The sequence below is a fragment of the Orcinus orca genome, chromosome 16 (genome assembly GCF_937001465.1).
Source record: "Orcinus orca chromosome 16, mOrcOrc1.1, whole genome shotgun sequence".
NCBI lineage: Eukaryota > Metazoa > Chordata > Mammalia > Artiodactyla > Delphinidae > Orcinus > Orcinus orca.
Genome location: NC_064574.1, coordinates 40,743,345 through 40,756,669, shown reverse-complemented (window position 1 = coordinate 40,756,669; position 13,325 = coordinate 40,743,345). Strand labels below are relative to the sequence as shown.

At 40.1% G+C, this 13,325-nt stretch overlaps 1 protein-coding gene across 2 annotated transcripts in view; it reads left to right on the top strand.

Annotated features, from left to right (window-relative positions):
* Positions 1 to 13,325, top strand: part of SEL1L2 (SEL1L2 adaptor subunit of ERAD E3 ligase) — a 115,747-nt gene that overhangs the window by 86,767 nt on the left and 15,655 nt on the right. For both annotated transcript variants that reach the window (XM_033440344.2, XM_049699217.1), the window contains exons 11-14: positions 4,762 to 4,830; positions 5,690 to 5,767; positions 9,546 to 9,608; positions 10,174 to 10,261. In XM_033440344.2, coding sequence (XP_033296235.1) covers positions 4,762 to 4,830; positions 5,690 to 5,767; positions 9,546 to 9,608; positions 10,174 to 10,261 — 298 coding nt within the window. The remainder of the gene's footprint in view (positions 1 to 4,761; positions 4,831 to 5,689; positions 5,768 to 9,545; positions 9,609 to 10,173; positions 10,262 to 13,325) is intronic.

Below are 13,325 nucleotides of genomic sequence, written 5' to 3'. Positions count from 1 at the left end.
AAAGTCTCTTGAGGCCTAGGGTTGGAACTGCCGAAATCACTTCTGCCATATTCTTTTGGCCAAAGTAAGTCATGAGGCCTGCCAGCATTGAAGGAGTAGGAAAAAGAATTTCTCCTTTTAATAGGCAGAACTGCAAAGTATTGTGGCCGTTTTTGCAACTTGCCACAGCTTAGCTGCATCAAAATCAACTTGGAAGAGCATGGGAGATGCAGAGGGGAGAGAGAAGATAAAAGGATAAAGCCAATTTCTGAAAGGCTGTTGCTGCAGCTCTTCCCATGTCTAGCTTCTCATCCTTCAAGTCTTACTGCCTCAGAGAGGGCTTTCTTGATCAACTCTACTTTTTTTTTTTTGCGGTACGAGGGCCTCTCACTGTAGTGGCCTCTCCCATTGCAGAACACAGGCTCCGGATGCTCAGGCTCAGTGGCCATGGCTCACGGGCCTAGCCGCTCCGCGGCATGTGGGATCTTCCCGGACCGGGGCACGAACCCGTGTCCCCTGCATCAGCAGGCGGACTGTCAACCGCTGTGCCACCAGGGAAGCCCAACTCTACTTTTTTATCACTTATCCTATCATGCTGTGTTTATTTTTCTCTAGCCCCTCTCACTCCTTGTACTATACTGATCTTGACTTGTTTGCTGTCTCCCCACGATGGAATGTAAATTCTTATCTATCTTACTCCTTACTGTGTGTCTTGTACTCAGATTAGTACCTTGTACATATTAAGTACTTAGTAAATATTTACTGAATAAATGAGTAAATGAGTGAATGAATGAATGACAGCATCCTAAGAATTAGACATTTTCCCCAGCCTAAGAACCACCACTTGAATCAGTATGCTAATGTTTTAGTCCACCAAAGAAAATTAGTAGTGTAAGGCTCTTTATAAATATAAGTGATGCCCAGTACTGCCCAGCAGATTAAACATCAGAATACCTGGAAATGACTAGCTTGCCTTTTTTCCCCCTCCTCATTGTTTGATTGAATTAATTTCTCTTATGAGTTGTCACCACAGGCAACATTTTCACCTTACCCTCCCCACTACCAAATTCTTAATTATTGAAAAGTATTGTATATGCAATTCTTGATTACATTGTCTTGAATTTATACACATATATTTTAACGTCATTTGCATTTCTAAATATATACAGGCTCAGAATTAATTGGATTAGGTGTTTTGGTGCATATTATTAAAGTGGATAGTGCATAATTAAATTAAACCTAGTGGAAGAATAATATCAAGTATGTAAAGGCAACAGCTTTGTCCACCCTGCCACCTATTAAAAAGAACAGAGCTAATACTATCCCCTTTAAGAGTGGCTTATAGAACCTGTGATAAAAGAAGTTTCACAAATGTTTTTAGAACAATACATTTTCTTGGCATTTCATTCTAAAGGAAATGTTACAAACTGATTAAACTAGGGACTTTCTTAGAACCAACAAAAAAATCATGTCCATTTTTTTTTTAAAAAGAGATGTGCATTCAAATAATGAAACTTCACTTAGCATAATGCCTGAGACATATTATAGTTCATCCTATCTAAGACACCATCAATTATAAGATACATTATGTCCTACTGAGGAAGAGAAAACACTCCCAATATAAATTATATGACGCCATTGATAGTAAGAAATGTCCTGATTAAAATGGGAGAGGAGTTGGGGGCTGTACATCTTAGAATCAGTAAAATATGATGGTGGGTGCTCAGTAAATATTTGAAGAATGGATGGATGGATGGATCGTGTCTTAGTCTGTTTGAGCTGTTATAACAAAAATACCACAGACTGGGTGGCTTATAAACAATGAAAGTTTATTTCTCACTGTTTTGGAGGCTGGAAGTCTGACATCAGGGTACCAGCATGATTGGGTGAGGGCCCTCTTGCAATGCAGACTTCTCCTTGTATCCTCACGTAACAGAAGGGGCAGACTAGCTCTCTGGGGCCGCTTTCAAGGGCACTAATCCCATTCATGAGAGCTCTGCCAGTCACCTCTTAAAGACCCCACTTCCTAATACAATTACCTTGGGCATTAGGTTTTCAACATATGAATTTGGGGGGAACACAAATATGCAGACCATAGCAGATGGATAGATGAATGGATGGATGGATGGATGGATGGATGGATGGATGGATACTTGACTCTTTGAGAGCAAGAACTCAGGTTTGCCCATGCATAGCCATCAAAGTAGCCTGCATGGTTCTTTCACATAGTGTTTAATAAATGTTTATGCAATTGAAACAATAGCATTAAAGGCAGGTTAACGTAAAGATAAAGAAAAGAGAGCTGAGATGCCAAGTAAGCCAGGAAAGAGGAAGGGGAAATGAGAGAGAGCCTCAGTTCCTTTGGTCTTTACAAGATCATTATATTGAAGGATGGGGAAAACTCCAGGATTCTTATTTGCTTCTAGGGAATAGACGATTCTCTTTTAACAGTTCAAATCTAGAGTCCCAGAATGTAACTTTTTCCCCAGAGCTCTCTATTGCCAAATATTTGAGCCCAAATTCTGAAACTGGACTTTGAAAATGATTTCATAGAATCATAATGCTAGAGCTGGAAGGGACCATAAAAATTAAAATCCAGTCCCCTTGTTTTAGAGATTGACAAATTTATCTTTTCATTCAGTCATTTATTCTTTCATTCCAAAAATATTTTCTGAGTGCCTAACATACAGTAGACACTGTGCTAAGATACAGAGAATTCAACACTGGGGGAGACAAAAAATTAAGCAGACAGGTCAATGGATGCATGCCATGATAGGGAAGGACAGGGTTCCCGAAAGCACAGAGGAAGAGAACATGAATGAAGAAACCAAAGCCTGGAGCAAATTTGTACTATGACTTGCACAAATTATAGTTACTGATGGATATATTTGGGTCTTGGCTCAGTAGAGATATTCATAAGAAATACGATTATTTCTTATACTGATGTGTTCTGATAAATGTGATTGGTAAATCATACGTTTAGTCATACCTTTGATTTATTTACCAATATGTAATTGGTAAATCATACATTGCTACAATTTTCTCCTATCCAATTGACACCTACGTGATTCCAGACATTTTAGACAGCATTTGTTTCAAGACTACTTCATCCTCATAAATCTCCAATGGCTTCTATTTTTTACCAAATAAAATGAAAGTCCTTAGCCTGGTATTCAAGACTGTTTATAATACGGCCCCATCACATTTTTGCTAGTCCTAGCTTTTGGATGTTCTACTTCAGGTGTACCAAAGTAACTACTATGTCCTGGACACACCTTGGACACTCCCATCTCCATTCTTTGTTCATGTTATTCCCTCAGCCTATGATGCCTTCTGCACAGTGAATCCTTTATCTTTTGTATGACCTTTATCATTTAAGCCCTCCTTCTTTAAACCATGAAGGCAGAGTGCCAAGGACATGGGAATTGGATTCAGGCTGCTGGCGGGTTGCCAGTACCAACTGCATGAATCTGAGTGTCACTAAATTGGCGCAGATATTAATAATAGCTTCCTTACAGTGCTGTTGTGAAGACCGAGTGAGAAAAAGCTTGTAAAACACTTAACATAGAGCTGCATACAATTTCTATTATTCTAAACCCATCTAATTCTTTTCAGTGTTCCTTTTATCTCACCTATCACTTATTGTCTTACTGCTATTTACATCTACTCCTTTTTCTCAACAGTATTGTTAGGGAGCAAATGTAGGGATAGGGTTTTTTGCTCATCTATGAATCACCTATAATACCTGCCATACTACCATATGTATGGCAGGTTTCAACCAAGTTCTTGAAAGGATAAGGGAAGAATAGAAGAGGTGGATGGGTGAATGGATGCATGATGTGATGAGGTCCAGGATGGTAGCATTTGTATTTACTTTATGTCCACAAGGCAGACCGACTTTAGTAACAAGTGTGTGGTTCTCAAATAAGTTGGCAATATTTCTAGAGCAAATTTACGTATAAAAGAACTACCTGCATTTCTTCCTTAAACATTCTCTTCTCTTTGGGAAGGAGTGGATCCTTGCACATCAATCTAGTCAAGGCTTTTTAAAGAGAGAAGAGTTGTGTCCTAATAAGACACTTTGGAGAGTGTGTCTTCATTTCTCATTCCTGGGGCTTATTTCTTTTATTTCTCCATGTGGTCTCTGAGGAGAACTGATGGAAGGTCAGGATGAGGCCTAAGGAATGAGGCAGCAAGAGACAGGTCAGCTCCCATGCGTTCTAGACTGAGCATTTCATTTAACGTTATGACCCAGAGAGGATCAGAGGCTTTGCTGGCCCCCTTCAGTTTGATTTAGAAAGAATTGGTCTGAAGTTCACCTCTGCAGAAAGGCCTGGACTCAGCAGGCAGCCAGCTGTGTCTAGTCTTACTCCCTCTGCCTCATAAACATTAGGATGCTGTATATCCAATTCTGCCAATTACACAAACTGTCTTATGCAATAAGTACATACTGACAACATACAAGTGTACTTTTTAAAAATAATGGAGGATTTAGTTCTGCAGCTGGGATTTATCTGTCCTCCACAAAGCCACATGCCTATCATGCCTTTCCAAATGTGAGAAACAAGCCCTAACATTCTAAAATTATATATATGAAATATATATATTTATCTCCCACTCTTCAGGTTTGTGATTGAAATAGCACTTGGAGTAGTGCTTTAAACGAAGTGGGCATTTCATAGATAGTTTTTAATGCATGTTGAATGAAATAAAATTTAGTTCAAAAGCTATTTTGTATGACATGTTCATTACTGTCCATAATGTTGTTCCTTTTCTCTCCAGAAAGCATTATACTACTTCTTAAAGGCAGCAAAAGCTGGGAGTGCAAATGCCATGGCATTTATAGGAAAGGTACAAGCTTCATCTTGACCAATATTTTTCATTTCTTAAAACCTAATAGTACCAGCTAATTGAACCCAGTGTATGGTGACAGGGCTGCACACCTCTTTCATGGAAGCAGCTAAGTGGGTCATTCGGCTACAAACTGAGAGTAGCATTCTTGAGGTGACAGTTTGGGAAGAAGCCCCATACAATAGTGGTCTTTAGCCAGGGCACCAAAAGCCGTCTTGAAAGTGAATGTGGCCCAGGGCTCCTGGCTGAGTGTAGCTCAGAGCCCCTCTGTTGAGCCCTTGGCGGGTAACAGGAGATCTGGGCTAGATTGGGACAGGCCTCGACCCATCGAGGGTACCTCCTTCCTCCATCCCTGGAATGAGAACCAGCTCCAGACTGACCAAACCCAGCTTCTCCCTGACTGATGGGAGGAGCTGTTGTGGAGTGTCCCTCTGGAGAGGCATCTTCTTCTCTCCTTCAAAGACCACTCACACCCCTGTGTGCTGTCCTTGGCTCCCCGCAGCCAGTCTGCATCAGTAACCATGGGGACAAGTGCCCTGCTTCCAGAGGGCTACATACAGTAAATTTAGATGCAAGGAAACATGAAAAAACACAGATAGGATCCTTTTTTTGTGTGCTTGGGCAAGGGCACTCCAGAATGTATGTAATAGATTGTATCCTTAGTTTTTCCATTTATAAAAATGGAGGTGAAATTCAAATAACATAAAATTAACCATTTTAAAGTGTACACTTCAGTGGCCTTTATTACATTCACAATGTTGTGCAACCATCACCTCTATGTAGTTCTCAAAGATTTTCGTCACCCTCAAATTCCTTAGTTTTTACATCTTTTCATTTATTTTATTTTATTTTTTTGTAGATGTATTTAGAAGGGAATGTTGCAGCACCACAAAATAATGCTACCGCTTTCAAATACTTTTCTATGGCAGCTAATAAGGTATGTATTCAGCCCATTTCTGTAAAAAACACTTGCCTTTTATTACATGCAGACTGGTGTTGAAGAGTTAAGTCCAAAGCCCCATGCCAGACTAGTGGGCCTGGGAGACATTTAGGGTCCCGGGGAAGAAAAATATTGTTGACAATAAAATATGGGGTGGGGGTAGGCAGAGACACGTCTCACCTTCTTGGTAAATGGAAAATGTCAGTGCCTTGTGCTGTCCTAGCTGGAGGCCAGACAGAAGCTCAGCTCTCCCCTCCACCATGCAGTAGATGAGGCCATCTAGCTCAGGAAACAGGAAATAAAAATGAGGACTGAGGAAGGGAAAACTCAGTCAGTAACTGCAGTAAGTTGAGTACAAAGACAGCCAAGAAATGCCCAGTTTTTTCTCCTTTGATCTTACCCAAAGGCTCTGGCTCAGGCAGAAGGTTGTCGGGCAGCCAGGACAATATGATTGAGAGCGTGGCGCTGGAGACAGAATCCCTGGTTTGAATGCCAGTCCTTCAACTTACTAGCTGTGTGACCATGGACAAGTTACTTAACCTCTCTGTGCCTCAATTTTCCTATCTATAAAATGAGAACATAGGAAAATTTGCCTCATATTGTTGTTGTCAGGATTTAATGAGTTAATAGTTATATGCCTCATATTGTAAAGTACCTAAAGCAGTGCCTGGCACATAATAAGTGTGTGTGTCAGCTATTATCTTTCGAAGTCTGGGGCCAGTAAGGTAGAATGAAGTTCAAAGCATATCCGAGGCAGAATGGATTGGATCTGTGAGGAAATATAGAAATTGTGTAGTGTGGCTCCTGCCACTGAAGTTCTTGCCTTGGTTCCTAAGATCAGTGAGGCTGGTATCTGTCAGGTGAAATTTAGCAGACTCCCCTAAACCGCTGTAGTGCATAAAGAACGTCCTCATGACAACACTCACCAACCTAACGTTGGAGAACAGCCTTGATAAACTTTCTAATCCTGCACAGTGGGAAGCATTTTGTTGTCTTCCACTGTCTTACAGCAACACAGGCAGTAGAGATGTGCTCAAATGGAGAGTATTTTCAACTGTTCTCGGTTTTTAAAAGCCCACACGCTGCTTTAGGAGCCTATTTATAAATGACTAGCACCTCGGAGCTGCTGCTATTGTGGTTTAAATTACTGAGAAGGCTGGTATTCGGCTCCTCTCCTCTCCCTTGTAATTTATATGAAATTGTTGCTCAGCAAGACAGGCATCCAGAGTACCATTAGATTAGGATGACAAGGAGAGCAGACTGAAAAAGAGGTGGTATAATGTAACAGAGGAAGATCTCATGTGACTGGGCAGATAATGCTGATTTGTCAGTGCAAAGGAATGATGCCAGGGAGCTGAGTGTGTAAATTAACCCAGCTCCCCCAAGCTATTCAAGGGCTGTGTAACCAGTACTGATCTGAGCTACTCGTGTTCTAAACCTGAGCTACCTTCCTTTATGGGCATTATTATGAATGGCATCAGGTGGACATAGGCATGTAATCCTTCACCATCTCCTGGACAGTTTATGAGATTCCTCACTTGGGGTCACTATCAAAGTAAAGAGTTTCTGCCTCCCACTCTTGCACACCCATACTCTTCTTTTACAACTATTTTTTAAACTGTTGCTTTTTAAATTTGTTTTTAAGTCATGTCAGTACCAGGATGCAAAGCTATAGACTCTATGACTTCTTGTGTCTTACTCAGAAACATGAACAGTTATCCTGTGTTGGGCCCAAGTTGGACCATATTCTTCTGGTTTCCTCTCTCACACCTCTGAACACATCAGGCCCATCCCCATCTTCACACTTCTGTCATTCCCCCCTTCCCAGAATCCCCCATTCTGAATACCCATCCCCCAGAGCAGAGCTCGATCCTCTCTCCCTCCACAAAGCCACCCCTACTCCCTTGGCACACATCTTTTCCCTCTTCTGAACTTGCCCTGTGTTCACTCTGTGTACTGCTAGACACTTTACTGCTTCTACCCTGTGCCTTCTCTCCTACTGTCTGAAGGCCATGTCTCTTCACCTAGAGGAGGCCAACGGTCTTAGTGCCTTGTAGGGGTTCATCAAATATTTGCCAAATATGACCATCTGGTCCCTAAGTTCATGTCAGTTAACCTGAGCAAGAGCATTGAGCCCTAAGGCAGAAGTTATGTATGGGGTGGGGGGGTTGGTGCCTGCATATATGTTTTGTTTGGCTCAGAAAGAGTTTTAAAAATTAGGAAATTTCATATCAAAATCTGGATGTCCAGCTTTTCTTGGAAAATGAGAAGAGCTGTCCACGTGAGGCGGCCTTTCCACATGATGACAGTTGGCTGCAGCAGAGAGCCGGGGAGGTGCTGCTGCCTTTGGACAGGGCAGGTGCTCTCTGGTTTGCCTCAGTCTCCACCACTCCCCCATCACCGGGCTTAATGTACTTCTTACAATACTTGCATGGCTCTGGAGGTATCTGAGTTGGCCACTCCTGAGCTGAACATTCTAAACAGGTACTCTGGGCCTTAAACAGTTGGTGAGTCATCCAATGAGACCCTGGTTTCCCAAGGATTCTCTTAGAGAAAGAAAGAAATGTGTCCCTAGTATTCTAACCTTTCTCCTCCTTCTCCCTTCCTCTTTCCTTCCTCTCATTTCCCTTCCCTCCCATTTTTTCTCAACATCTAAATGAAGATAGTTAAAAGGAGACAGACTCACTAGACTTTACCACATGGATCACACCAGGCCTTACCATCCCCAGAGCAGTCTATCCTAAAACTCCTGGAACCACAGGTAGTTGTCAGGGGAGAAGAGGGAAGAGGATAGTAGACATATACCAGCTGTTTTAAATACAGGTGGACCGTCCTCAAGAATTCTTACAATAGCTGGCCCTTTGACATGCATAGGCTCAAAGTCTGGAGTCTTGAAATAGTTGTTGAACTACGCCTTCTCTAGTTATGTGCTATTCCTGTATCACCGAGGAATATTCTGGTTGCATCAGCAATAATTACATTTCAATTGTTAAATTATTAAAACTAATTACAAATAAATACATTTAAGTGGTAAAGAGAAATTTGGAGAGTTTTCTAACAGAACTTAAGTCCCTGAGGAAATACTATAAACCTTACAAGCAGTAACAGCGCTTTACCATCCATAACAGCTAGATTGAAATTCATAGAGTCTCCAAATGTTATTTGGCCATTTATGTCAACCTCCTTTGACCAAAGCAGGTAACAAGTGTCTAGATAGACTTCTCCCTTCTGAAAAACTCCTACACATCCTTTAAGACCCAGCTCAAATGTCAACACCTCCGACAACTCAATCTGCTCAGTCCCTAGTCTCACCCACCATCACCTAAGCCTCCCTCTTCTAGGTGCCCACAACACTCTTTATCTGTTTCTACTATAGGACTTACCACATTTGACATGATTAAGAGGTCCTACCTAGTGGCTCAGAGCCCAGGAGTCTATAAGGCAGGGATCATGGTTTATTGATCTTTTGACTTTCATCTCCTACCTCTGCCCAATGCCTGTTACGGAGTCACACACAAAGCAAGCACTAAATAAATGCTGAATGAAAGACTGGAGGAAAGATTTGACTTTCATCTCCCTCTTTTCTAGTCAGAGGTGGGTTATGAAAGTGTGAAAGGAGAAACTAGAGAGGGTCAGAATAACACCAACTGCCTGATTCACCTGCCTTAGTTCATCTCCTACCGGCTGCATTTCAAATATTGTGAATGATTTTGCAATACTTTTCCGTATGGTGAATTCTTCTGGGACTTTACTTGGATTTTTAAACCTGTTCCAGGGCAATGCCATTGGTCTTCATGGGCTCGGTCTTCTTTACTTTTATGGGAAAGGAGTTCCTGTGGTAAGTTAAATAATTTTCTTATCTTTTTCAACATTTCTAGCAATTTATTAGGGTGAAATTCATGATCACTGATTAATCTAAAGGAATTAGTCTCTATTATTTGGTTTGCCAAGGTATCATACCTGGTAATAGAGAATAAAATAATTCAGTGAAATATTTGCCAAAGAGACATAGAACAAGCTTGTGACAAGAATAACAGCCTTAATTATATCTTAGAATCACAGATTCTAAGTAACCTTAGAAATCATCTAAGCCGTGAGGATTTTTTTTTATAGAGAAATTTATCTTCTTACTTTAACTTCTGTCTTTTGAGTGACCTTCCCCCAATATCTAACAAAACCTACTGTCAATGTAGGAAAAGACATAATTTACAATGAAAATAAGATAATTATTTCTTAATAGAATCTAATATAATAATGAAATAAAATGTATAATACTTCTGATACTACTTTAATTAGCCTAAATCACATAGGGCACTAACTATGCTCTTAAAAAAAGTGGAAGGCAATTGTTACCATGGAGTTATGCATGTACCTTTGAGTAACAAAGTGTAATTATCTTGCAGAATTATGCAGAAGCACTTAAATACTTTCAGAAAGCTGCAGAAAAGGGATGGCCAAACGCACAGTTTCAGTTAGGCTTCATGTACTACTGTAAGTGCTATACATATGGCTGCTTTACTTAGAATGATAAATGCAAAGTCTGCTCCTTTTTTAAGACAAATCAAAGGATTGGTGAAAGTGGTTTAGATAGAACATTCAGGCAGCAATTTGAGGAGGAATTTGAAGAAGATAGGAGGAAAAGGACATTTGGGGGGAGGAAGCAATGAGGTGCAATCAGAAAGCTCACCTTTGAAAATTTTAAGTTTGAAGTGCCTTGTGACACTCAGCGCACAACCCAGAAATAAGTATGAAACTCACAAGAAAGGTAAAACTTGGAGAGAAAGATTTGGGGAGACATCAACATACAGGCATTAGTAAGAGTAACTGAGGTTGCAGAGGGAAAGGAGACAGAGTGTGAGAGGAAGGAGAGTGGGCCATGGTGAGAAATCTGATGATCCTTGGTGCCATATTGAAAAGACGGGCAGAGAGGGGGCTTCCCTGGTGGCGCAGTGGTTGAGAGTCCGCCTGCCGATGCAGGAGACACGGGTTCGTGCCCCGGTCTGGGAAGATCCCACATACCGCGGAGTGGCTGGGCCTGTGAGCCATGGCCGCTGAGCCTGCGCGTCCGGAGCCTGTGCCCCGCAACGGGAGAGGCCACAACAGTGAGAGGCCCGCGTACCGCAAAAAAAAAAAAAAAAAAAAAGACGGGCAGAGAAAGAGTGGTCACAAGAAGACTGAAAAAGCATGGCCATTTGATTTGGAATTATAGTATTATCTGGCCCGAGATAGGTGGTGCTCCTTATTTTGGGCCAGATAATACTATAATTCCAAATCAAATAACACAGTCCAATGGCATCAGCTCAATGGTTGCAATATATGCCATTGTTTAATCTATAGTCCTCATTTATCTTTGATCAAGATAAAAAAATGATGTAACTATCCTTATTAAATTGATTAATACTTTGCATCACAATTATGGCTAGGACTAATACTGTAGCACTATGCCCAGAAAAATGATTCCCTAAAAACATCCGAGTTTCAGATCAAAGTGAAGCGTTAATTCTCAAGTGGTACTAAGGGTTAAGAGTCTTATTCCAAAACAGTGGTTCATATACATTTCGGTTCCTATACCTACCTTTGTGAATCTGATGAAATATAAACCTTCCCCTTCAGATATGTGCGTAAGGACACGTGTACACACACACACCCCCACCAAAAAAATGTTGGATACATTTCAGAAACTTACATTCCCTGAAGCCTATCCATGAATTCCAGGTAAAGAATCCCTTCTCTGAATATTTTCTCAGCTTCAGAAAGATTTGAGAATAATCACAATAGTTTGGTCTTAAAATAACCAAAAGTTGTCCAGGGGCAATGATTCGATGCTCTATTCCTAGTGGGTTTTCTTTTATTTTTGAGAAATTTATTTTCTCCAAATTGGCTCACGTCTACTAGAAGAATATCTAAGATGTATACAGCATTGTTGGATTTTCAGAGCGCTGGCATACGATGCCATATGACTTACCTTGGGGCTTTTGCATAATATACATCAGTTGAATTACATTTTAAACTCATGCGATCTTCTCAACAATTCTAGAAGGTTTCAACCTCATTAATGGATAGGAACCTCAAATACAGAGATATCCATGATGAGTTGGCTAGTCAGCATGAGATTGAAAAAGAGACTCAGAATGCTTGCTCTGGTACCAGTCCCTTTTCTTTGGGCCATGTTGCCAACCAATATTTTAAATAAATAAATAGCAACAACAATAATAAAATAGTTATTATTTGCTGAGCAGTTCTAAGCATTGAGCTAAAAATTGCTATAAAACCATGAATTTCAAACCAGAATTTTAAATGTGGATTTACACTGAATGATGATCTTTAACGAACAACGTGAACACATTCTTCATCATCCGGTGATTGTCCTAACACTGAGTATTGCTACTCCATTTTAGTGTTCAAGCTTGCATTAATGCCTGCCATTGTGAAAGCCAAATAATTCCATGGCATCCCACAGCAAGAGAGGTTTCTGGCAGTTCAAATATAAAAATGTAATGAGAGATCTGTGTTCACAGGGTACATAGTGGTTTGAGAAATCTGCTCAATAAATGCTTGTTGTTGATTGAATACTTAGTTTCAAAAATGATATTTAACTTTTCTTCCAGAATACCAATTTAGCAGGAAATGTTATCATAAGTATAAAGAAATCGTTTCCACTCCTAGAAATAAATGGATTAAATTCCCATTTAATGCAGATTTTAATTCCCTAAAAACACTAACCTTAGTGCTAATCTTCAGCAATTAATGAAAATTGGCATGTAAGAATTTCTTGCTGGAAGAATTTTGATAAATTATGAGACTAACCTGAGCTATCAAACAAATCCTTGGAGTTTTAAATTTCATTTTGTACAGCATATTTATGCGAGTAAACCTTTTTTCGCATTAGAAACAGTGAAGCCAAAATGCTGAAAATTATGGAGGCTGACATGAAGCCTCATCATATTAATATTAAATTCAACATCAGTGATTTATTGTCACAAACAACATTATCTGTCATGTTAAACAAATGCTGTTAACTTATACTACGTTTTTATTTGATTTGTGTGTCCATTTTGATTTTTAAATATTTATTGTTGAATAAGGCCTGCAAATGTGAACAACTTATTTCTAAATTTAGGTTTATATGTTTGAATAATATTATAATAAAATTTTAAATCAAAAAAAAAAAAAAGCATGGTCAGAGGAATGGGGTGAGGAGGAGGTGACCTTAAGTAGGACAAGGGATAGAACTTTCAAGAAAGAGTAAATGAATGAGCACCCCTTTGAAATTCAGTGAAAGGCCTAGTTCTCACTTTTCAAAAAAAAGAAAAAAAGGAAGAAAGGGCCAAGTATCTGTGGGACTTGTCGATAAGGAGGATTTTGTGAGGTCATTGAACTGGTTGGGATGGAAGCCAGATACAGTGGGCTGAGGTGTAAATGGAAGGTGAGGAAGTAGATGAGGAAAAATATTCTTGGAAGTAGTGTGCCTTTAAATGGAGGAGAGAAGGGCGATAGTAGCATGAGGGGGACCGAGAATCAAGAGGGAGTTGTTTTTAAGATGGTGAGAGACCTG